The following is a 25663-nucleotide window of genomic DNA, read 5'->3' as shown; positions in this document are numbered from 1 at the left end:
AAACAGTGCAATATTTTTTTCTATTTTAACTATACAAATATTTATCTTGGGCACTTTCCCGAAAATGCGCAATGCCTACATGTTTGATAAAATGATCTCATTTGAAGGTCATTTATTATATTCTGAGTTGATGAAAACGGAAGCATCAAAAAAAAAAAATTAGAATTATTAATTAAAGAAATTATCTTTCAATAATAAAGTATTCTAACGCTTCATATTTATAAATTCAAAGGCCGACATGCCATCATTTGCATTTAAAAATCCAGCCATCATCTGATTTCTCATTTTGAAGACCAATAATTAAATTTTAAGTTAATGAAGACGAAAGCATCAAAAGAAATTTTTACGATTATTATTATTAATTCATAAAATTATTTTTTTAACAATAAACTATGCTAACTCGTCACACTTCAAATTATTTATAAATTCAAATAGTCTACTTTCGGATTTCAAATTTGTCATTTTTATGTACTTTCATAATTTTCTTTATTATTTTTATTTGTTTAATAAATTGTCTTCTACTAACTTACAAAATCAATAAATAAGTATTTTTCAGGATCAACAAATTTTATTTTGTGATAATCTGAAGCAAATCAATTTAACTCAATTACAATTATTTCTGTTAGGACACATAAATGTCCTTGTTGAAGCTAGCAGAATTAGCGGTAATCCTTTAAGGTTTGATGAACAATTTACTGAGGATTATTTATATAATCAATAAACACTGTGTAAAGTACCTTAATTTGAAATGAATAGTTATTTACAATAACTGTATTTCATTAATGTATAATCATTAATGAATGAATAATTTGCAAGTTCTATAACAACAAAAAGAACTTTGTTTAATCCTTTATACGGTATAAATCCGGAACATCGACAAATACATTTTCTTGAGGTTATATCATGAAAAATTGATGATGTAAATACTAAAACTTCAAAAGTTCGTTGATTTGAAGCCTAATTTTTATGAAATAAGGGGTTATAATTATACTTACAAGAAATTGTTCAGGGGAAACTGAAAGGGGTAACTTTCATAACTATACTTACTATTTAATTTAGATTATTTAAAACAACTTTATACAGTTTTCTTTGTTAGAAATCATGGTATTGCTAGGAATTCAAATTAAGTAATGTCTCATATTAAAGTTTGAAATTCATTTTGCATTCTATAGGACGACTAGACAGATCGCTACATTGCATAAAAATAAAAATGTTGCTATCAGATGCAATTTCATTAACAACATCTTAACTACGTTTTGCGTTAAGAAATAAACTAAATGTCACAAACTATAGTATTCAAATAATGAACACACTAAAAATAAAGTCAAAGTATGCATAAAATAATTAACAGGAAGGTTCCGAATTTTAAAGGGGGGGGGCACAGTGGCTTGGTGGTAAGGTCTCGGCGTTGGAATCGCAGAGCCTCAAGCTCGAGACCCGATTAAGCAGAAGAACCATCGTGTCTGGTGCACGCTAAATCCGTTGGAGCCAAATGTCCTCCCATTGGTGTGGTGTGGAAGCTTGGAGATGGGAGTGCAATATTAGGTGAAGTCCTCGTTATCTGACCGCTTTTCAAAATGACGAGGTCCGTAGCAAAATAGCCCTAGTGTTGCTTTAAAACGGGACGTTAATATAACTAAACTAAAAACGGATTTTAAGAAACGCCAATTGCATCCAACTGGACAGATTTTGTTTATTTTTAAAAAATGAATATTGGATTTAAATTCAATAAATTCAATAGCATATATTGATAGATAAATATAAGAATATCTTAGACATAAGGAACACAACAGAATGGTGTTTCATTTCTGAAAAACTTTCTGAGAGTTAAAATTTAATGACAAGCGCTGGAATGTTACGAAAACCCTCGCTCCGAGAACGTGCTGGGGTAAGCATATTTATTATTTCTGAATTTAAATGATATTTAACTACAGATTTAATATATTACTGAACTAGTAAGGTAGCTCAATCGAATGTCAAGCATCTAATTAGTCTATTTATCATTTTAAAATACTTTGAGCCCCTATAAAAAATCTTTTGCAGATGATAAGTATATATACCAGAGAATTATAAATAAGATACTACAGGGTTAAACATACTTTTTATAATAAGTAAAACACTAATGTCAGATCATGTAACAGTGGCATAGTGATTAACGAACATTGAGGATTCGGTCACGTCATTTCAGTAGGGAATTGGCTTCATCCCATTAAAACATGCATGGAATGCCATTTTAATGACAATGATCGCTTAGCATATGTTACTTTCAAATTCACCAAAACTTGCCAAATCATACCGATATCGATAATAATCAAATTGATACACCACCACCAAAACTTGTCCAAAAAATTAAAAAGAAGTAGGAATGAGAATATTTACCTTTTTTTAACCTTAACTTTTAAAGGTTAAATAAAGAGAAGAGGCGAAAAAATGCCTTTTTCAAACTTTTACTCTTGATGAGCCACTGAAATTATGTTATACCATAGGTAATTATTACTATAACGATGATGTCTTATATTTCCAACTTTAAATTTTCAAAAAGTTTTTCGTTTCAAGCCGGAGAAAATTTACAGTGTTATTACATTATAATTAAGTCTTGTATGATCTTTTCAACTTTAATTTAGTATTTTAAAATTTACTATCAATTTGTAAATTTTTTCTTTTCATCATTGGTGCACTTTGTTTTCATTTACGATTGTTTTTTGAACTGATTTAAGTTCAATTTTCTTCCACTTCATTGGGGAAATGTATTTACTGCAGTATTGATTAGTTTTATGGCTTAATAATAATTTGATGCAACATGAAAGCTATTTTGATACGAACTTCACAACTTTGAAACGCGATCGCATGAATATGATTACTGCCAAATTTCTAATAGCCACACTGCGTTTGATCATCTACATTATATTTTGCTCATACCATACTCGCATTCTCAGCAGGTTTTGGCTGCAACCGACTTAAATTTCGAACCTAATTCCGAAATGGATATCTTACAGCCAGGATATCATGACTTCATTTACTGAAAGTGTTCAGTAACTCAAAAATACTTTGTAAGACTTCACCTACATGTTACCGCATCCACGATAAGTTTGGCAATCGCAATAATCGCCAATAGAGGATTTTATAAAGACTTGTGCAGCGAGACTTGGCTTATTCGAATCTATAGGCATCACAATAAAAATCTCGATTTACTTAGTAATTGTAATGTAGTAAAACCGGATCTAAAAACATGATCAGAGTAAGAAAAAAAAAAATGACTAAATTTAAAATAAGATGGCGTTAAATATATATTTTTAATTCGCTGACTTTGAGGACTAGCCAGGATTGCTGGTTGATTAAAACTTAATAGTTTGCTAGTAAAAAGGTATTTTAATTTCAAATTTGGATAGGCATGTAATTACATATCTAGTCATTGCACTATTTTATTTAATTTCCCAACTTCTAACTTGTTCCAAGTTTGTTCAAATTTCAAGAGATTTTTAATTGAATGTATTTTACAATACTAAGGTCTGTGAAGGAATGAAGAGTTAAAAATCATTTATATTCATTGAAGGTACAAGGTATGGACATATTCAATTAATGGAATCAATTAAAAAATAAATTATTTTTGGCAATTTCTAGTTTTGACAAATAAACAAAAATAAAATTACAGACTATATCATAATTTTAACTTAATAAGAAATTCAATAAACAGGAAAATTTAAATTAAATATGAATTAGATAGCCACGTTCCACTCTATTTTATTTTTAACATTCAAGTATGATTTCAGTTGTTTGCTTTTTTAAGACTTGAAACTGCATAAACTTTACTTGGAAATTGAATTAACCTCTTCGCATACAATGATGAGCATGATTCGCCCATCGATTTCTGAATTCTTAATTTAAAATTTCCTATTAAGTGAAAGTATTAAATAAATTAAAATGCAAAATTCAGAAAAGCTTCAATATCTCAAATGCTCCTTTTGTTATTATTGGAATTAAAATAACAGTAAATGTCCCACATAAGATGTACCATCTAATTAGGAAGCTAAGTAAGATAAGCCATTTTCTCCTCTAATTTCATTAAGACTTGAGGGTTATTAGGATAAAAAAAGAAGTATAGTAGAGAAAGCAGTTGATAACAATTTTTTAGTAATCGCAAAGGTTAAATTACAAAGAAGTTTAAATTTGAAGGCTAAAAATTATTTACCTATTTCCTCCAATATAAACCATACTGGATAAAATCCAATCAAAATTACTCGAATATTTATTTTACTTAAATTTTACCCTTGATAGGGCCGTGGGAAGTATGCTTCCCACCAAATTTATCAATCTTTGTATGAATTTATGTAGGTTGGTATAAGTTCTGACAACATTTTTTAGAAAAGCAGAAACTTAGATGCTTCAGCTCTTTATCTTACACAGAATGATATGTCTTGATTTGTTACTTCATTACTAATTAACCAAATTAATTAATTAATCAAATTTAATTTATATAATAAGTTAAATGAATCCCTTTCCTTATTCTAATTTCAAGCCTGAAAATATTTTAACATACGATTAGAAAAAATTGGCCCTTTAAAGGGTTAAGATGAAAGTTTTTTAGAAATCTTGTCACGAGAGACATTGAACTAAACAATATTCTTACATAACATCTGCCAAAAAAAAAAAAAATAGCGCCAAAATTTAGCAAGGATATTATTATAGTCTTTAGCATACAAAGTATTTCATTTTTCCCCTGAAAATGTTGCTTAAATATTATTGTAGGTGGACCTTTCACTAATGAAATGATATTTCAATCAAAGTTATTTACTTTAATCAAAAAGATTTTTTGTTTTACTCTCAAATACAGATCATGTAGATGTTGTCCATAATATTCAGTTTAATAACTAGTGTAAAAAATAACATTTTTATTTAACGGAAACATTAAGAAGAATCTTTCACTATTTAATGGAATACATATAGATCTCGGAAAGAAAAATAAAGGAAAGGAAAATACAGTTCGCTCGTTGCATCGCATCATTAATCCGCTGCTTTCGCGAGTACGTAGCTTAAACTGCGACGCCATCTTGAAGAAAGCAGGATCACCACACTTAGCAACAAATTCGACAGTTTTTTTGAAAATGTTTCAATTCAGTTGTTGTAGAAGCGGTATATATAAATATTTGCTAGTTTCTTTTAGCGGAAATTGCATTATGAAGTTTTGATTTTTTAAATCCTTCCCTTCAAATTTCACAAAAGTTAAACTAATAATTTAATTTCATTATTAAAATTTGAATTTCAGTAAAGTCTTTCTTCTTTGGAGTGGTTTAAATTTTTCTAAAGTAGTTTGAAAGCTTATGTATCCTCATCCACTTATAATTCAAAATAAATTGCATTACAAAGAAAAACCAGCTGCAGTGGGTTCCCCAAAATTTTCTGGCATAGTCTCTAATAAAACTGTTATCCCAGAGGACACCTTATATGGCAATAGTTATGAAATATTAACCTTAATGAATTTTGCAGAATCTATCGTGTCAGCCTTGACGTTAACCCCTGACATGTGGTAAATATTATCTGGAAATCACATTTGAGTTTTGGAAGTGTTTTTTCCAACTTATTGAATAAAAATTTGACCCAAAATTACATTTCCAGTCATAAAATCCAATTCCGAATTTGATAAGTCATTGTGACTTTGAGTTATGTTGCTGTTGTTGTGTATGGTTTACTGGCCCAAGAGCCATATTTGGCTATACTGCACCAAGCATATGGCTCTTGCGCCAAAAAATGTAACAACAACAACAGCGCCAAGCATACGGTAAAATCAGAATAGACATTAAAAACAACACATTTTAAAAACAAGTGTAAGTAATAAAAAACCAAGTAAAATGCGTCGATAGAAATATTAAAATACCGTTTTAACGTAAGACAATGATTAACGTAAATGTAAAATAATCATATAAAAAAGAAATTTAACATAAAGACGTTGAGTTATCGAGTTTACCTGTTTCCGAAACTACAGACCGACAGACAGTTGAATCTTATTGGATTTGGTTCAAAATTGGACTGGTATCTAAACTATAGATATGACTATGTTTATCTAACCCTCTTCGCTTTGTAGTTATGTTAAATTACAATCGAACAACCGGACAGATAGATTTCCGAGCGGATTTTGCTCATAATTTGATAGAAATCTACGAATTTTGTATAAAAAAACCATATACCAAATTTCATCCGTCTAGATCAAAGCGCTTTTGAGTTATCTTTGCCACAGATAGACAGACGGATATTTTTCAAGAATGTGATATCGAACTCGTGGATGTCTAAAACGTGAAAATTCGTCAAAATCTCCAGTTCGAATTTTTCGACGATTACCATGCTTTTTTTATACTATGCACACGAAAGAATAAAAATTTCTGCAAGATTTGAGAAACTTGAAACAACACAAAAACTTAAATACACAAACAAGCATAATTGTTTATAATAAGAACTATGAAGGGATAAGAGAACTTTTAATATATATTTAAAAATGTTGAATAAACCCTTCTTAGATATCACCAGAGACATCACAATTTATCTCACAAGGAAGTACCATCTTTGTCCCCATAAATAAGCTGTCCAGCAAAATTGTATATTCATTAAATGTTCAGTTTTACGCATCCATTTATTTATAAATTTAACTCCTAACGTATACAGAAACAAATTTATGAATAACCTTACAAGCGATTAAAGAATCATTACTTTTAAAACGAATTTGGCTATTTTTAAATGGACATACGAAGCTTTATAATCGCTGCTCTTCTACTCGTATTTTCTATCCGTTTCTCAAGCATTTTACCATATGCTTGGCGCAGTATAGCCAAACTTGGCTCTTGAGCCATAAACATCAAACTCAAACTGTTTCTCAAGATTCAGAGGTCCGGATTGAAAGTATCAATCAGGATAAGGTTAGACTTTGGCACCTAAAAGAGTCACAAATATCACACAAAGAGAGCAAGTTCCGTATCTATGTCTATCAGGAACTTAAAAAGAATCGGGCTTTGTGTTTCTTAGTAGTCTATCTGAGGGCAAGAAGAAAGTCGATTCTGGAACACGGCACGTCTTCAGAATTCCACGAATCTTATCACTGAATCAATGGGGAAACCGCACTGCAATTCTCAAAAAGAAACTACGATTTTATCTCTTGCAGTTGTTTGTTTTCAGATTTATGCTTGCTGTTTGATCGCTTTGTATCAAATTTTCTTGCCTTTCTTAATTGCATTAGGCAAACAGATTACAGTAGGAAGTAGAAATGGTATATTTCAATAGTCTGGATGATTCGATGAGAGATGAATATTCTTTGTTGTTTAAAAGCTTTGTTCATAGCAAAAAATAACCAGCAGGAGTGCGCTTCCGAAAACTTTCTCGCATACTCTCTAATAAACTTATCATTTGATTGGCGCAGCATGGCCATATATGGCTTTTGCGCCAGAAAATCTAAACAACCAACTAATAAACTTATCGTGCCAGAGAACGCCTTTCACGACATTGGCGTACAATAGTTACGAAATATTAACTTTTGGTGTTAATTTAACATTTTTATTGAATCTAACAAGTCATCCTTGGCGAATTATTTGGCGAAAAATTACTGGCATGCCGTTAATAATATTCGAAAATCGAATGGTGCTTTACACATGTTTTTCTCAAGTGATTGAAACAAAACTGCACTTGTAGTCACAAAATTTCAAACCCAATTTGATAAATTTCAGTCACTGCATGTCTGAATTATCTCATTTACATATTTCTGGAAGTACGGACCGACAGACATTAACACGTTGTTTGTTTGGACCCAACCTTTGACAGGTGTCTACACTACAGATGCTAAACCTATGTACCGAATTTTATCTATCTTGTTCTCTTCGTTTTTCCATTTAACGTGTTAACTTATATTTGAAACACCCGGGCAGATAGATTTCTTCTAAATTGATTTTATTCAAAATTTGATAGAAATCAGCAAATTTTGTGTAAAGATCGGATACCAAATTTCAGCCACCCAGCTTAAAGCGTTTTTGAGTTATTTTTGTCATAGACAGTTGGATAAAAAGACAATTTCCAAAAATGTGCTTCTCAGAAAGATTTAAAAAATGGAGATTCGTCAAAATCTCGATTTCGAGTTTTGACGTTTACTATACTTTCTTTTAGTGGTAAAGCTTCGCGCTCCCAACTCAGGTCCAAGGTTTGATCCTCGGGCTGGGCAAGGTCGATGCAGCCTTTCATCCCTTCAGTAGGTCGATAAACTGCGGATCAAGCATATTTGGGAACTAAACACTGGGGGTTCCGCTTTAGGCGAACCACCTAACTGGGATATATATATATATATATATATATAAATCCACCTCACTATTGTTGGCGCTCGACGGTAGAGTCGAAAACATCGAATTAGCAGGTAATGTGGAGGGCCATAAAAGCAAGTGGCAAATCAAGGTTTCTATAGTTGGCGCATTAGCGGGGGGATTTGTTTCGAGCATTCAGTTAAAAAAATTTTCAGCTTCTAGGACACGATATTTGTGAAAATAAAAAGTCGTGGCGAATGATATAATACTACAGTTATATGGCTGAATCAATCATTTATCTTATGATTAAATTAATTAATTATCATGTGATTAAGTTAATTAAGCATTACTATAATGAATCAAGATAGCTGGCATTTATATATACAATTTCAGACTTTATATAGATTCCCAGGAACTTAGTGAGAGGAGGGGATGAAGGGTGACACCACTCCCCCTAGATTTTTGGCTTCAAATCGGTAATATTTAAAAGGAATTCGAACGTGATATTTTATTCTGCAATATCGATGACATTTGGATAAATACGATTACATTGTTAACAGAAAATAGGAAAATACTCAAGTACTCCGTGAAATACTCAAGTAATTCAAGATTTTTTTGTTTTCTTTTTTTAAGAAATATGTGTTGCAATTTTATTGAAATAATTTAATCGAAAGAAAAAGCTGTTGCTTCTCTAATTTTTAGTACATAAATGTCTTTTCTATTGTCTTTAAACTATACAAATTTTCGATTTGTATAAGCTTAAATTGATTGCATCAAAATAAGAAAAATTGGATACATTTTCGATTACTAAACATCGGCTAGAAAATAATACACATATTAGCTTCGCTGATTCAATGCAAGTTACGAATGCAATGAAATGTTAATCCTGAAATTAAGAGGAAAGATCGCATAGCGTTCTTGAAACATGTCATGGTATGGGAAATGCTTACTTATTATTTATTATCATGCCATTAAAAAAATTTCAATACTATATCCCTCAGATTGTAAAAATTACTCGGGTATTTTTCAGTTTTCTTAAATTTTCCAGGCATTTAATTTACAGTTACATTTAGCTAATTAAATTAATTGGTAATTCAAATTTTTTTCTCTTTATCCTTTTATCATCATGTCAATACCTCGCCAATAGTTTGAATATATTTTGGTTTTTCGATGTATAAATTAAAACTTGTATTCACTTCTGAATTGTTTCTATTATTTAAATATATCCAATCACTGAGTCTTTAATGATTTTAACACAATAACTTAAAAAGTGCTAATTTCATTCAAAAGTTCGAAGAATGCTTTGCAAGCAGTTAGCGAGAACAAATTTTCAGCAATGCAAACTTCCAATTTTTGAAAAATTCCAAAGCTTTTTTTCTCTACACCTTCAATTTTTCGACTTCCGTGATTCGTGAATGGGAATTAATTCAGAGTTGCTATAAATCTGTAAATTTAATATTAAAACCACATACTAAAATTCACACATTCAGATTCATAGATAAAAAGTTATAAGAAAAATCTTTATTGCCTTATATAATAGTATTCAATATTATTTAATCAAGTTTTATATTAGCCAGATGAAATTTCATGTTATTACGCATTGGCTTTCAAACCAAATCATTTTTTCAGACATATTTTTGTCTTAATTCTATCAAAAACAAAGAATTTCTAATTTGAATATTAACAATCTATAATATTGAAGCATCAAAAATATTTAAGCATAATAAGAACCGTCAATAGAAAAAGTTATATATTCTGAAAAACCAGGATACAAATCATGCAGAAAAAAAAAAGCCACAAAGCAGATGAATAACAAAAAGTTAAAAACATGTAAATTGAATGCTAAAATAAAAAACTAACATTAATGCAGGAGTTATGATTTGAAAATAAAAGGAAAATCTCTGAAGAATTTATGGAATTCATGACTAGTTGGATTCCTTACCAACAAGATTACTGAAGAGCTCAAAGAAATTGTGTTTAGAATATTATTTCAGTGCCGCTTAAAGTGGACTCGCTGTTATATTCGAAATCAGATTCGGCAGAGGTAGTTGCTTTTGAATCGTCTGAATCATCCCCTACAACGAAATTAATCTCATCGATAGTTTGTTCAACTAGATTGTCAATCTCCCAATATTTCTTTTCAACCTTTTTAACATGGTCACAAAAACTCTTCCATTCATTTTTTGTCACGTTTAAAAGTCCATTTATGGTCAGATCTCTTAGCGTTGTTATATTGAGCTCGCCATTAATATTTCTATCCCGCACGTATCTTTTTGTGGATGACCATGCCATTTCGATGGCATTTAAATCACAATGATATGGCGGAATTCTTAAGACATCATGACCATTTGCTTTTAAAATTTCATCCACACAAGACATCTTGAATGGAGGGGCGTGGGATACAACTAAATCGTATAAGTCAGGCTTACGCATATTAACATCAAATGGAATAAGGCGTTCTTCTAACCATTCTGATAACTTTTTCTTTGTGGAATATTTTGAAGGTACAGGATTTAACACTTTTGTGTGATAAGAAGCATTGTCCATGCAAATCACACAATGTGGAGGAATATTAGGAAGAAGTTTTTCTTGCAGCCGCTTGGAAAAGTTATCATAGTTCATTTGGCCATGATAATCTCCTTTGGCTGTTCCGGACTGAAAAACTAAGCTTGCTCCTTCTATAAAACCATCCTGGCTTCCTGCATGAACAACGATCAAGTCTTTCCCAGCAGTTTGTTTGGTGACAGCTCCAATCTTGTCGAGCTGCCAACACTTCCCAAATGACAAGTTTCTATCTATCCAAGTTTCATCTAAATAGACAATAGCTCGTTTGCTATCCCTGTATTTTTTAATATCTCTTAAACACCTGTACCTCCATTGCACGATGTCGGGCCTTTCCATGACAATTTTCCTTTTATCTACAGATCGCTTCCATTTGAATCCAATTTTCTGTTGAACACGTCTTAGTGTTTCCACTTTCCAGGGAAAATTGATCTTTTCCTTAACAGCTGGCAGAAAAGTTCGTAAAGAAGGCACTTCATTTCTGGCATAAAATTCGCTGCCAGTTTGTTTTATAACACAAAAGTCAAAATCATCCAAACGGGTAAAAGAACAAATTAATTTTCCGATGCGTCTTCGTTTCGAGGGAGACTTTACATCGCCAGTATTCGTTACTTCCCGCTTTATACGATTTACAGTTCTAGTCGAAACACCGGTCGCTTCCGCAGCTCTTTTGATCGGTTGACAAAGTGGGATACTTAATTGGTTTTGAGAAAATTCATTTTTAAAATACCTTAAAACATTCATAACTATTTTTCGTTCTTTGGAAACAATGAGATTCCCAGGCATTATGGCACTGATATTTAGATGGATTTAGATTAGAAATATAAGAAGTCGGAAAAGCAACAATAAACGCAAGGCACTCGCAAAGCCAGTCGTAAACAAATAATGACGCTTCACGAAGGAAACTTCTTTCACCAACGCATGATTATAGCAACCTTGCCTCCTCTTGTTTCCAACTGGTTTTGAAGTGGACTCGTCTGAAGACGAACGCCAACAATCGTGAGGTGGACTTATATCTGCCTTGCTCCCCAGGGTCCCCAACCACCGATAGAAGAGGCCGGAACACTTACGTGACAGAAAGTCATGATGTCGCACCGAGTGGTGACACGAGTGGATGTGAGTTTGGAGATCGAGGGAAGAATTTCCCCTTCATCAAGTTTACTGACAACAAAAGAACTCTCCCCTTCTCCCGCCATTAGCCAGTGGTCATTCTCGTGTTTAAGGAGACAGGAAGCGTGTTTTGTTGTTTGTAAGCTTTCGGTGGTTATAAGTTAAAAGTCTAAAGCATTTTCATTTTTAATATAAACAGCTAACCAGTGATTTTTCCTGATCCTCTGTATCACTACTTACCACAAACAACCCTTTTTCCTAACTTGTAGTAATTGATCTGAAGGAAGCATTCGAATAAGATGTCTTAATGTATCGTTATTTTTAAATAAAATGCGATTTATTTCTAAGGCAAACATCAGTTCACAAAATCTTAAATGACGTTTTGTATTTCATTAATCTCAATTATCGATTCAAACTCAGCAAAAATTACCAGTGAAACTGTTCAAAAACTTTGCACAATTTCGGTTAAGCTCTATGACTTATGAAAGGCAATTTTCCTTCTCCGTTGCAGATAATCGAATAACAACAGAGATTTTTTTTAGAAAATTGTGTTTTAAATCTGTAGGATTAAAAAAAATAAATTAAGTTCTAGTAAATTTTTTCTTTCTTCAAGTCAACTTCAAGAATTTGATGTGTTTGTTATCAACTGCCCGCCCATAGAGCCACTGACAAAGCTCATATCATAATAGTAAAATTCAAACGGTAATATTTTTATAGTTTTCATTGAATGCGTCGTTGACAATGCGAGCTGAAACTAATCTTTTCTTTATCAATCCCCAGAAAAAATTAGCTTAAACAAAGAAATGATTAAGGCATTGAAAATCTTGGTAGGTAACTATTTAGAAGTTGCTTTGTCTAAGGCTTCTGAATTTCTAACTATAGTCCCTGGATCCATACAAACTTTTCAGACATAAAGATGTATGATTAAAAGAAATTTTATATCCTTCATCTGCCAAATAGAAATTCAGGTTTTCTTCGAATTCATTTGATTTTCAGACTAGATTACATAAAGTATCTCGATTGAATTTATCAATATGAAATCGTCCAATCATGTCAACATTTGCGTTGTTTTTAAACAGAGTAGTTCCTTATTAGCATTTTCATCAATTATATCGACATCGAAAATATTGAAACGAAAAATCGTGAAATCATGAATAATGAAATTGTGAAATTATGTTAACATTTGTGCTGCTTTGAAACGGCAGTTCCTTATTAATTATATTGAACATCGAAAATATTGAAACGAACCTGTAGTATCATATGATAATTGTATTTTGAGATAAGAAGTTTAACTTTCGAACCGATGGTTTAAAAACATTTCTAGTATTGTGCAATATGAAATATTTTATGCGCAATATTTGCAGAAACGTACCTCCCATTCAAACTAATATCGGTTTAAAAAAAATAAAGAAATATAATAATCCTCCAGCTGCTTAACCTCCCGATTTCCGCGGATTGGCAATCAGTCCATTTTCTATTGCATCCCGCGGTTTAAAGTGTTTATTTTCATAACAGATTTTTATTGTATAATATTATTATCGTGTAACATATAATATCAGTTCACTTTGTTTGAAAAATATTTGAACTTATTTAAAAACATCGCATTTAAATAGTGATTTAAAAAAAATTACGCAGTCAAAGGATTAAAGAAGATTGTCTTTTGTAGTTAATAACTTACCATCATAGCTCAAAATTTTTGCCTTGGCTCGCTGCATAGTCTGAGATAAATCGAGATATTCTTCACTACTTCCAGAGACAAAAAGTATCGATAAGTGCTCCATCTGAAATATTAGCTATTGGATGAAATTGAATTCAGTGTCCTTTCTCCATAACCGTTTGAAAAGCTAGGAATGTAAATAAACTGTGTTCTGATTTTGCGCATTAGGGAGAATCTTTCAAAAGAAATGCATCTCTTACTTAATCATTACTGCATTTTAATCCCTTACTACATCATTTCGATTTCTCTTTCGTAGCTAGACGAACTCTTGGCTCAACCAATAGGAGAAAATACTCTCTAAATGTGTTAAATTAATGCGGGGCAAAGTGACAGTAGAATAATGCCGGTTTTGCACTCGGCAAGTAGACAGTGCATGCGCAGAAAGGGTCTGATTTATGTTTGCCACAATTTTATAAGATAGATTCAGGCATTCCATGCTTGGCTATAAATTACCGTTTTGGCGTCCCTGAATTTTTTTTCACTGCGCATCGTATTAAAATTATGGATATTTATGCAAAGAAATAAAGTAAAATTTAAAAAAAAAAAGGTCAGCATACCTAAATTTGGAAAATAATAAAAAATGGCAAAGAAAATGGGGAAAAAAAAGCACAACCTCGCATCAGAAAGAACAAAGTGCAAAAAATGTCGAAATTAATCTATGATACGTGAAAAAAAAAATTTCACGCCAAAGAAACTTCCAAATTCTACAAACGCGTGCGCAGTAAGAAAAAATACAATACAGCGGCTTGTTGTTATCTCGTTGGGACAATTACTTGCCATCGACCGAACAGCATTTCAGCCTTTCTACGCATACTCTGCATACTTGCCGTTTTATAACTGGAGTGTAAACCCGGCATAAAATCATGTTTGTAATTAGCAATGAATACTTTCTTCAAACTATTTAATGTGTCATTATGCCAACAGTTACATGGACGATTGAACGTTGTATGATTAAACGGCACGTAAAGATTCGAAGACACCGCTTAAGCCTGAGCAGTATATATGGCCAGTCGCTCATTCGACGAATCGTGATGTCCATGTTTTGCCTGATCACTATTCCATGAACTTCTTCTTTGTGAAGATTTTTAGTTAATTTAGTTATATTAACGTCATGTTTTTAAGGCAACACTAAGGCTAATTTGGGACAGACCTTGTCATTTTGAATCGCGGTCAGAGGACGAGGACGGCACCTGGGCTGGTACCTTCTCCCCAAGCTTCCACACCACACCAGTGGGAAAGCATTTGGTCTAGACGGATTTGGTGTGCACTAGGACCGTTTACATGGCGGTTCTTCGATGGAATCATTTCTCGAACCTGAAATCCTCCGCTTCCGAAGGCGAGACTTTACCACAAGATCATTGCGGCTCCCTTTTAGTGAAGAAAAAGGTGGATTAATTGATTTTGAAGTTTTCTAAAGGTATGTTTACACTCGGTCAGTTTTAAGATTCCAGTAAGTCACGCATTGCCTCAAGGAAGATTGCGCATGGGTTGAAAGAGTAGATAATAGCCAGTTCTTGTCTCTATAGAACAAGTGCTTGCTGTTGTACAATATCTGCGCATGCCTAGTCTTATTGGATGGATTGTAGTTGGCTGAATGTAAACCCTACTGAAGAGGTGAAAGAATTCATGAGAAAAACATATATTGTGATGGAATGAAGTTCATCATGATCCGTGCAATGGAAGCAAGAGGACGTATGTTTTCGGGAACATTTCTTTAATGATCACATTTCACACAAAACACGAAAACAAGACAAAACATTCACGCGTGCATGGCAACAGAACTGTTGGCGATGTTATTTAATCATGTAGAATTATCTGTGTTAACGGCTAACCTCCCCTCAGGGGCTCACCTACTTTAGGTGAGTACGGGTGTCCCAATCCCGAGGTACCCAGGGATATTTACTCCCTTTCTGTTCGCACTCCTCTACGCCTTCTGCTTTTTGCTGTATTTTTTCTTTCCCTCGACGGCAGGCGAGGGAGCTCTCCATGAGAAGCTGTCGCCGCTCTGTTTGCTTCTTGCTTCTCATGGACAGCCAAAACCCCACGTGTTGGCCGTGCGTGGCGACCCATTAGAAAGACGGGTGGTGCACTGTGGTCCCCTGTGCATCAATCGGCTGGTATGCTAACCATTTGGTGAGTCTGCTAGGGATCAAGCGAAGGGGTTACTCCTTGGGCTTGGCGTTAAGGGTGGTCACTGTCCCCGGGGGTAACTCCGAGCGTATAGGTTCCGGCTAGCACCAATCCCCTCAGGGGCTCACCTACTATAGGTGAGTACGGGTGTCCCAATCCCGAGGTACCCAGGGATCTTTACTCCCTTTCGGTTCGTTCTCCTCTACACCTTCTGCTTTCTGCTGTTTTTTCGTTCCCTCGACGGCAAGCGAGGGAGCTCTCCATGAGAAGCTGTCGCCGCTCTGTTTGCTTCTTGCTTCTCATGGACAGCCAAAACCCCACGTGTTGGCCGTGCGTGGCAACCCATTAGAAAGACGGGTAGTGCACTGTGGTCCCCTGTGCATCAATCGGCTGGTAGGTAGTCATCTTAGTGGCTAGTCTGCTAGGGATCAAGCGAAGGGGTTACTCCTTGGGCTTGGCGTTAAGGGTGGTCACTGTCCCCGGGGGTAACTCCGAGCGTATAGGTTCCGGCTAGCACCAAGGTAAGCGCCGAGGCTGGGAATGGCCAGAGCCGGTGGCTGCCTTCCCTTGTTGGGCTCCGTGGTGGGCGGTGCCGTCGGACCCGAATCAATTGTCATATCGTATGGGCTCCTCCAAACGTGGTCCCTTTAGTGGGCGTCATAAAGTACAAATTACTTCCAATTCTGAACACCATTTTGACCGATATTTTATAATTAAACGTATATCTAATGAAAACGAATCTTTTGATACAGTATCTCCTTTCTTAGTGCAGAAATCTATCTCCGCAACAGTTGGGGAAGTTGCATCTGTTAAAAAAATGAGATCTGGTGACTTGCTTGTAGAGGTTAGTACTCGAAAGCAAGCCCAGAATATTCAAAAAGTGAAAGCTCTGGCCACGATTCCTGTTAATATCAGCTCCCACTCATCATTAAACACATCTCAAGGCGTCATTACTTGCGGTGAAATATTTAACCTCCCTTTAGACTACATTCAAGAGGAATTAAAACCACAAGGTGTAATTAAAGTTCGCCGTATTACCATCCGGCGAGAAGGACAAATACTGGAAACTAAACATCACATCCTCACTTTTAAGTCGCCAAAACTGCCAGATTTCATATATGCAGGTTATATCAAGCTACCTGTCCGACCATATATCCCAAACCCACTTAGATGTTTCAAGTGCCAGCGTTTTGGGCACTCTAAAGCTAATTGCCGCGGAACTGTTACGTGCGCCCGTTGCTCTGAAAAAGGGCATGAAAGCCAACAATGTTCTGCACCAGAGAAGTGCGTAAACTGCAAAGGTGAGCATACTTCTTTCTCTCGGTTATGCCCACGCTGGAAACTTGAAAAACAAATTACCACTACAAAAATTAAAGAGGAACTCTCATATCCCGAAGCACGAAAGAAAGTACTTTCACAGACACCGTTACCTGGTGTAAGCTATTCATCCGTGACCCAGAAAAATTTTTGTGAAAACTGCAGTTGTGGAAACTGTACTAAGAAGGTAATGCAGATAAAACCCCAAAAATCATCGGATTCTGATACAGAAGAATCAATAAACATTATTTCTGACTCTGGAAAGCCAGATAAAAAGCAAAAGAAATCAAAACCTGACAAATCTCTAAAATTAAAACTATCCACTGTTGTAACGTCATTGCCAGTTGCTCTAAATAGTAAAATTGTTTCTCAGCCAACTGGTCATGAATGTAAAACTTCTAATGTCCCATCCAATGAAATGCCACAGGACCTTCATGAATTTAAAACCGTTACATATAAGAAAAAATATAAAAACCATAAGCAAAATTCTGAAAATGTATCCAGTTCTAAATTCTGGAAGACTTCACCTCGAGAAGTCTCCCAATCTATGTCAGTCGCTAATTCTAGCTCTTCGAATATTAAATCCAAAATAGATGATAAAATGGATGAAGCCAACTCTATTATTGAAACTATGTCCACAGATAAACCCAACCAAAACACTGATAGCGAAATAGAATCGGATAATGCAATAGTATATAATCCTCATGAAACAATTGATGAAACACCGCCTGCACCGGAACATTCTACCGATTCCACCACAGTGGACAAAACTGTTTTTAGACAAAGGTTTCAAAAAAGTATGGTTGAATGGGTTGACCCAAAAAAATTTTACAGTCAACCTTCAAATACACCTATTCACAAGAAATACTTGAAGAAACATCGAATTAAAAGGTTACAATGATTTTTTTCACTTCTTTCCGTGTTTTTTTGTACCTGTCTTTTTATTATGAGAGTTGCACTTTTACCTTTTTAAATTTCATTGATATTTTAATCTTTTGACATTTTTGGAAAATTTCCTTTCTGGGATGTAATTTGCATTTTTAAGACCGCTGTTACTATACATTATTTGTCTTCCATATGATCATATTTTTAATTTTAAATTGTATGACTGAATTGTACTAGATACATTTTTACCATTTGTTTGGCGCAGTATAGCCATATTTGGCTCTTGCGCCACTAAATCTCAAAATACCATACCGGCTAGCACCAAGGTAAGCGCCAAGGCTGGGAATGGCCAGAGCCGGTGGCTGCCTTCCCTTGTTGGGCTCCGTGGTGGGCGGTGCCGTCGGGCCTGAAAATTTAACAATGTCATATGGGTAAATCTAAACGTTCAAACAATGCATCAACTTTTCAAAACAATTTTCCACGATTCTTTATTGTTCATCGAATTTCAGACTCTATAGAAACATTCCACGGTGTGTCTCCTTTTCTTGTTGAAAAGGGTATTACTGGAAACCTAGGTGAAGTGAAATCTATTAAGAAACTCAGATCTGGCGATCTTTTGGTTGAAGTTGGATATGCCAAACTAGCCAAACAAATTTTAAACATTAAGTCATTGTCAACTATTTCCGTAGAAGTTAATCCTCACCCATCATTAAACTCATGCAAAGGAGTTATATCATGCTGTGAATTGTGTAATGCTTCGATTGAAGAGATTATTAAAAAACTAAAAGATCAGGGAGTGACCAATGTAAGACGTATTACTGTAAGGAGGGATGGCAAACTCTTAAACACAAAGCATCTTGTGTTAACGTTCAATTCTTCTAATTTACCAGATTATATTAAAGCTGGATATATGCGTCTTGCTGTAAGAACTTATATACCAAACCCTTTGAGATGCTTCAATTGCCAACGTTTTGGACATTCAAAATCTTCTTGCCGCGGGACACTGACATGCGCCCGTTGCGCAGAAGTTGGCCATGACAGCACTAACTGTACTAAAGCAGAGAAATGTGTTAACTGCAAGGAAGATCATGCTTCTTTTTCCCGAAACTGCTTTTCTTGGAAACAAGAAAAGGAAATAATTTCAACAAAGATAAAAAATCAAATATCTTATCAGGAAGCCCGTAAACTTATTAAGTCTAAACTCCCTAAAGTTGGAAATAGTTACGCTTCTGTCGTCCAAAAATTATCCGCAACCATATCCACTCAGTGGGATCCAGCTGATATAACTTCTAGCACAAATACACTTCTATGCACTTCTGCTTCGAAACCATCTCCATCAACTAATGTTAAGAATTCTTCCGCTGAATCTCCTGCAGTAATCTTCCCCTCAGGGGCTCACCTACTTTAGGTGAGTACGGGTGTCCCAATCCCGAGGTTCCCAGGGATCTTTACTCCCTTCCAGTACCCTCTCCTCTACGCCTTCTGCTTTCTGCTGTGTCTTTCCTTCCCTCGACGGCAAGCGAGGGAGCTCTCCATGAGAAGCTGTCGCCGCACTGCTTGCTTCTCGCTTCTCATGGACAGCCAAGACCCCACGTGTTTGCCGTGCGTGGCGACCCATTAGAAAGACGGGTGGTGCACTGTGGTCCCCTGTGCATCAATCGGCTGGTACCTAGTCACCTGAGGGTCTAGTCTGCTAGGGATCAAGCAAAGGGGTTACTCCTTGGGCTTGGCGTTAAGGGTGGTCACTGTCCCCGGGGGTAACTCCGAGCGTATAGGTTCCGGCTAGCACCAAGGTAAGCGCCGAGGCTGGGAATGGCCAGAGCCGGTGGCTGCCTTCCCTTGTTGAGCTCCGTGGTGGGCGGTGCCGTCGGGCCTGAAATTTCCTCAGTATCGTATGGGCAAACGGAAATCTGCTCCCTTCAGTGGGCAACAAAATGTTTCAAACTTTCAAACAGTACCTAATTTTCCAACATTTTTCATTATCAAAAGATCCTCTGCTACTAATGATACATTTCATTCTGTCTCTCCCTTTCTTGTTGAAAGAGGTATAACTGGCAATATTGGTGAAGTTAAAAGTATTAAAAAACTTCGATCTGGCGATTTGCTGGTCGAAGTACAATCCCGTAAACAATCTGTACAAATTATGAAATTAAAATCATTGGAAAATATACCAGTCATTGTTTCTCCACATTCTTCATTGAACTCCTCCAGAGGTGTTATTACTTGCGGGGAGCTGTTCAATGTACCCATAGAAGAAATAACTAAAGTGTTGCAAGGACAAGGGGTTAGCCATGCACGGCGTATCTCTATACAGAGGGATGACCAGCTCCTAAATACCAAGCATCTGATTCTTACATTTAATTTTTCCAAATTACCCGAGTACATTAAGGCAGGGTACATGCGCCTGTTGGTTCGACCATATATTCCGAACCCACTTCGTTGTTATAAGTGCCAACGGTTCGGACATTCAAGAACTTCTTGCCGCGGGACTCTAACTTGCGCCCGCTGTGCGGAAGCAGGTCACGATAGTACGGAATGCACATCTACAGAAAAATGCTTTAATTGCAAAGGTGCACACAGTTCATTTTCTCGAAACTGTCCAGCATGGCAGTTAGAAAAGGAAATAATTAGTACAAAAATTAAAAAACAAATTTCTTATCCTGAAGCTCGTAAAATTGTTAAATCTCAAACTCCTGTTTCTGGTTCTAGCTACTCTTCTGTGATCAAAAAACAATCTGCAACTGATCTGACTCAAAACAATGGAAACAACATACTTACGGATAATACTCCCGAATCCACTGTTGTAACGTCATTGCCAGTTGCTCTAAATAGTAAAATTGCTTCTCAGCCAACTGGTCATGAATGTAAAACTTCTAATGTCCCATCCAGTGAAATGCCACAGGACTTTCATGAATTTAAAACCGTTACATATAAGAAAAAATATAAAAACCACAAGCAAAATTCTGAAAATGTATCCAGTTCTAAATTCTGGAAGACTTCACCTCGAGAAGTCTCCCAATCTATGCCAGTCGCTAATTTTAGCTCTTCGAGCACTAAATCCAAAATAGATGATAAAATGGATGAAGCCAACTCTATGCTTGAAACTATGTCCACCGATAAACCCAACCAAAACACTGATAGCGAAATAGAATCGGATAATGCAATAGTATATAATTCTCATGAAACAATTGATGAAACACCACCTGCTCCGGAACATTCTACCGATTCCACCACAGTGGACAAAACTGTTTTTAGACAAAGTCTTCAAAAAAGTATGGTTCAATGGGTTGACCCAAAAAAATTTTACAGTCAACCTTCAAATACACCTATTCACAAGAAATACTTAAAGAAACATCGAATTAAAAGGTTACAATGATTTTTTTCACTTGTTTCCGTACTTGTTTATTGTACCTGTCTTTTTATCATGAGAGTTGCACTTTTACCTTTTTAAATTTCATTGATATTTTAACCTTTTGACATTTTTGGAAAATTTCCTTTCTGGGATGTAATTTGCATTTTTAAGACCACTGTTACTACTCATTATTTGTCTTCCATATAATCATATTTTTAATTTTAAATTGTATGACTGAATTGTACTAGATACATTTTTACCATTTGTTTGGCGCAGTATAGCCATATTTGGCTCTTGCGCCACTAAATCTTAAAATACCTACCTACCTACCTACCTACCTACCTACCTGCAGTAATCTGCGAAGATGCTCCGACTTTACCTGATTTAAGCGGTTTTCAAACTGTTACAAATCGGAAAAAACTTAAAAAAGATTCTCCAGTTAAAGAAAACATTACTTCTAATGTAGAAAAAAATTACTAAATTTTACACCACCTCCCCTCGTTTAATACCCAATTCTGTGGTAATTAAAAATGCAGCTTCAACCATGAAGGTTTCTACTAATGTTTGCCCTGTTAAAACTCCTTTACCTGGTACTTCTAATTTTACAACTGTTTTCCCTTCGGATGAAATAAAGAATGTGCAGTTTCAAGAATCTGATGCCGATGCTGATATGAGCTCCACCTCTGCGTCTGAAGAGGATGTAATTGAATATAATATGTCCGAGGATTTGGAGGGCTCGCCTCCCCCACTCTCTAAAAAACACGAAAAGAGGAAATACATTATTCCCACAAAACACAAAAATATATAGCTTTATCACTCCTTTTTTCCCGACAGGTTTCATTTTTTTAACTGTTAATCTTAATTGAACATATGTATATTAAAAATTCAAATTTTTCTAGTTATAATTTTGTGTTTTAGCATTTTATCTGCATGGCTTGCATATTTGTTTTATTTATTTTTCTTCACACTTGAGATTTTATACATTTTTTGGCATCTTAATATTTTACAACTTGCACTTATTTTTAATAGATTTAATTGGCTTTAACAAGCTATATTTTAACTTTTAGACTTCAGTTTGAGAAATTTCAAAGTGATTTTAGATTTTAATCCTTGCTACTACTATACCACCATACATTATAGCACCTTGATCTTGTTTATCTACCATATGTTTGGCGCAGTATAGCAAAATATGGCTCTTGCGCCAATAAAATCAAACCAACCAACCAACCATTAACGGCTAACCGTGCCTGACGTCATTGCAACTCGTGCTTGTTGCTTATTTGTCGTGGCGTCAAAGACGTTATACGTTTATTAGTTATAAAATGTATTTTTCTTTCGAAGAATTAAGAAGGTGAAGAAAAGCCTCTTTCTGTGTTCATAATATTTTTTTTTTTTTTCTTTATGACCGGTAGTTACTTTTTTTGATGTATCTGTGTTTAATAAACATTAATTTATTTCTACTGTTGCTATTAGCGATAGGCGAGGATCGAACTCGCAACCTTATAGTTCGTAGCCGAGTAACAAGACCACTAGACAAAAGAAATTTCTCATGTCTCGTAGCTGTTATCTGGCTTATAAAGCGTCACCACATTACTCCCCCTTCAGTGCGTCGGAGGTGAGACGAACGATTTTTTTTGTCCTGTTTTTGCTGTTATTAGTGGTGATATATTGGCTGTAGCGTCTTATCCATTTTTTTTTGGCTGATTATTTATCAGCTTTATTTATTTATTGGCTGATTATTTATCAGCTGTATTTTTTTTCTCTTATTGGTCGATTGTTTATCAGCTTCATTTTATTTATTGGCCGATTGTTTATCAGCTTCATTTTTTTTTATTGGCTGATTATTTATCAGCTTTGATTTTATTTATTTCTGGTAGAGGGCGCTACAACAGTTGTATGAAGGTTTTTTGCGTATCACGTCATCGGGTCACCAATGTTGCTATTGGCGATAGGCGAGGATCGAACTCGCAACCTTATGGTTCGTAGCCGAGTAACAAGACCACTAGACAAAAGAAATTTCTCATGTCTCGTAGCTGTTATCTGGCTTATAAAGCGTCACCACACTACTACTGTGTAGTTATTGCTTCCCAAGTGCAAACGTTTTCTGCATAAAACATACGTTACCGTCAAGTTCCCGGTAACGTAAGGTTATGGGCCCATGTCTTGACCCATTTAACCTAGCACACGCAGTAGTGACCAGGAAAACCAGGCTGTGACCCATTTAATCTAGCACACTCAGAATGGAACCATGCAGTGTAGTCCAGTCTTCTGTCAGTGACCCGACTCCAGAAGATGCAGTGTTTCTAGAAAAGTCTGCATCTGAATTTTTTTTAATGTTTACTCCACCAATGTTTTTGTGGCGGAGGCTGGCTGTCATGAATTTTCATTTTATTCTTACGAAAACTTTGAATATGGAGGCTGTTGGAATAGAGCGCATTCAACTACTTAACAAGTCGAACTGGAACTCGTGGAAGGAAAATATGAAATTTCTCCTTATGGAACGAGGCTGTTGGACATTTATATGAATTTCAAGTCCAACCTTTAGGCTTTAAAAATGCACCTGCAATATTCAATAGAACTATTCGTAGAATTTTAAATAAACATAAATTTTCAAATTTTGCATGTCACTATTTTGATGACATAGTAGTTTTCCCTAACTCATTAGAAGAACACTATGATCATTTAAAACAGATTTTTCAAATGTGTGAAAAAGAAAACATTAAACTAAAATTTTCTAAATGTGTTTGCGCAAGATAAAATTAATTTCTTGGGGTATGAAGTCAACGAATGATGCATTTCTCCTGACAATCATAACATTGAAAGTATTAAAATATTACCACCTCCCGAAAAAGGTTACACAACTTCAAGGTTTTCTTGGTTCTGTAAATGTTTATAATAACTTTATGGATTCTTATGCTAAAATAAGAGAACCCTTAAATAATCTTCTTAAAAAAGATAACCATGGCAATGGACAGAAGACTATCAAAAAGCTTTTGAAATGTTAAAAAATAAATTGATAACTAAACCAGTGTCACAACTATATAACCCTTACCTCTTCATGTTTTTTGTGATGCATCTCAGGTAACCATTGGAGCTGTTCTAAAACAGCCTGACTATTCTGGTAAATTACATCCTGTATCGTATCATTCAAGAACTTTACGTTCTTATGAAAAAAATTATTGTATAACTGAGTTGGAATGTTTAGCAATAGTAGATGCTCTTGATAAATTTTATTACTATTTACATGGGAAAAAATTCATAATTCATACTGCTCTTGTTTGGCTTAAAAATGTAAAAAATTTAAGGGGAAGATGATTTTGTTGGTTTTTAAAACCAGCGATTTATTATGAAGACGAATGATTATGAAGTTAAATATTTAAAGGGAACAGCTAATGTTGATGTTGATATGTTATCAAGGCATAATACTGCTCAGTATGTCCAACATTCTGTGCATTTATTGGAATTGGATGAGATAAAACTCTATCAAAATTTAGACAATTTAGATAATACTAAATATAAAAATATTAATGATGTACTTGTAGTTAAAAAGAAAAAATTGTTTAACCCTTTCTAGGGCCGTGGGAAGTATGCTTCCCACCAAATTTATCAATCTTTGTATGAAATTTTGTAGGTTGGCATAAATTCTGACAAATTTTTTTAGAAAGACAGAAACTTAGATACTTCAGTTCTTTATCTCACACAAAATAACGTCTCTTGATTTGTTACTTAATTATTAATAAACCTAATTAATTATATTGGTTCTTGTGCCATAAAATCTCAAATCAAACCAAACCAAATTAATTAATTAATAAAATTAAATTTATTTAATAAGCTAAATGAATCCTTTTCTTATTCTAATTTCAAGCCTAAAAATATTTTAATATAATATGACTAGAAAAAAATGGCCCTTTAAAGGGTTAAAATGGTTGTACCTTTTTCTCTTAGGAGAAAAGTTTTGCAAACGGCTCATGAACAATTTGGGCATCCAGGCACTCAAAAAATGATAAATTTAATTACTCCTCAGTATTATTGGCCCCATATTACTCAAGATATTGCACTTTTTGTTAAACATTGTGATATCTGTCAATTAAATAAAAAGGAAAAAAGCAAAAAAGCTTTGGCCTTTAACAGGCTGTGCCCCCACAGATCGTCCTTTTGAATGCCTTTCGATCGATAATGTTGGTGGATTTAATTATTACAATTCACTAAACAATTTCTTCATATAGTAATTGATAATGCTACTAGATATGTTTTGGTTTTTCCTTCCAAAAATGAAAATTCTGTAGCTTATATTAAAGCAAGTTTTCCAAATTCAGGTTC

General features: G+C 34.6%; 1 protein-coding gene across 1 annotated transcript; it reads right to left on the bottom strand.

Annotated features, from left to right (window-relative positions):
- Nucleotides 1-10247: 10247 nt before the first annotated feature.
- Nucleotides 10248-11618, bottom strand: LOC129987633 (uncharacterized). Its single transcript, XM_056095592.1, has one exon. It carries the CDS (start codon nt 11616-11618, stop codon nt 10248-10250), a length of 1371 nt encoding a protein of 456 aa, XP_055951567.1.
- Nucleotides 11619-25663: the final 14045 nt, after the last annotated feature.

The sequence above is a fragment of the Argiope bruennichi genome, chromosome 10 (genome assembly GCF_947563725.1).
Source record: "Argiope bruennichi chromosome 10, qqArgBrue1.1, whole genome shotgun sequence".
Lineage (NCBI taxonomy): Eukaryota > Metazoa > Arthropoda > Arachnida > Araneae > Araneidae > Argiope > Argiope bruennichi.
The sequence above is the reverse complement of the archived record's forward strand: the minus strand, read 5'-3'. Positions and strand labels throughout refer to the sequence as shown.

Bases quoted from the DNA above. Each gene is read 5' to 3' on its own strand.
- LOC129987633 (XM_056095592.1), bottom strand. From the start codon at position 11,618: ATGCCTGGGAATCTCATTGTTTCCAAAGAACGAAAAATAGTTATGAAT.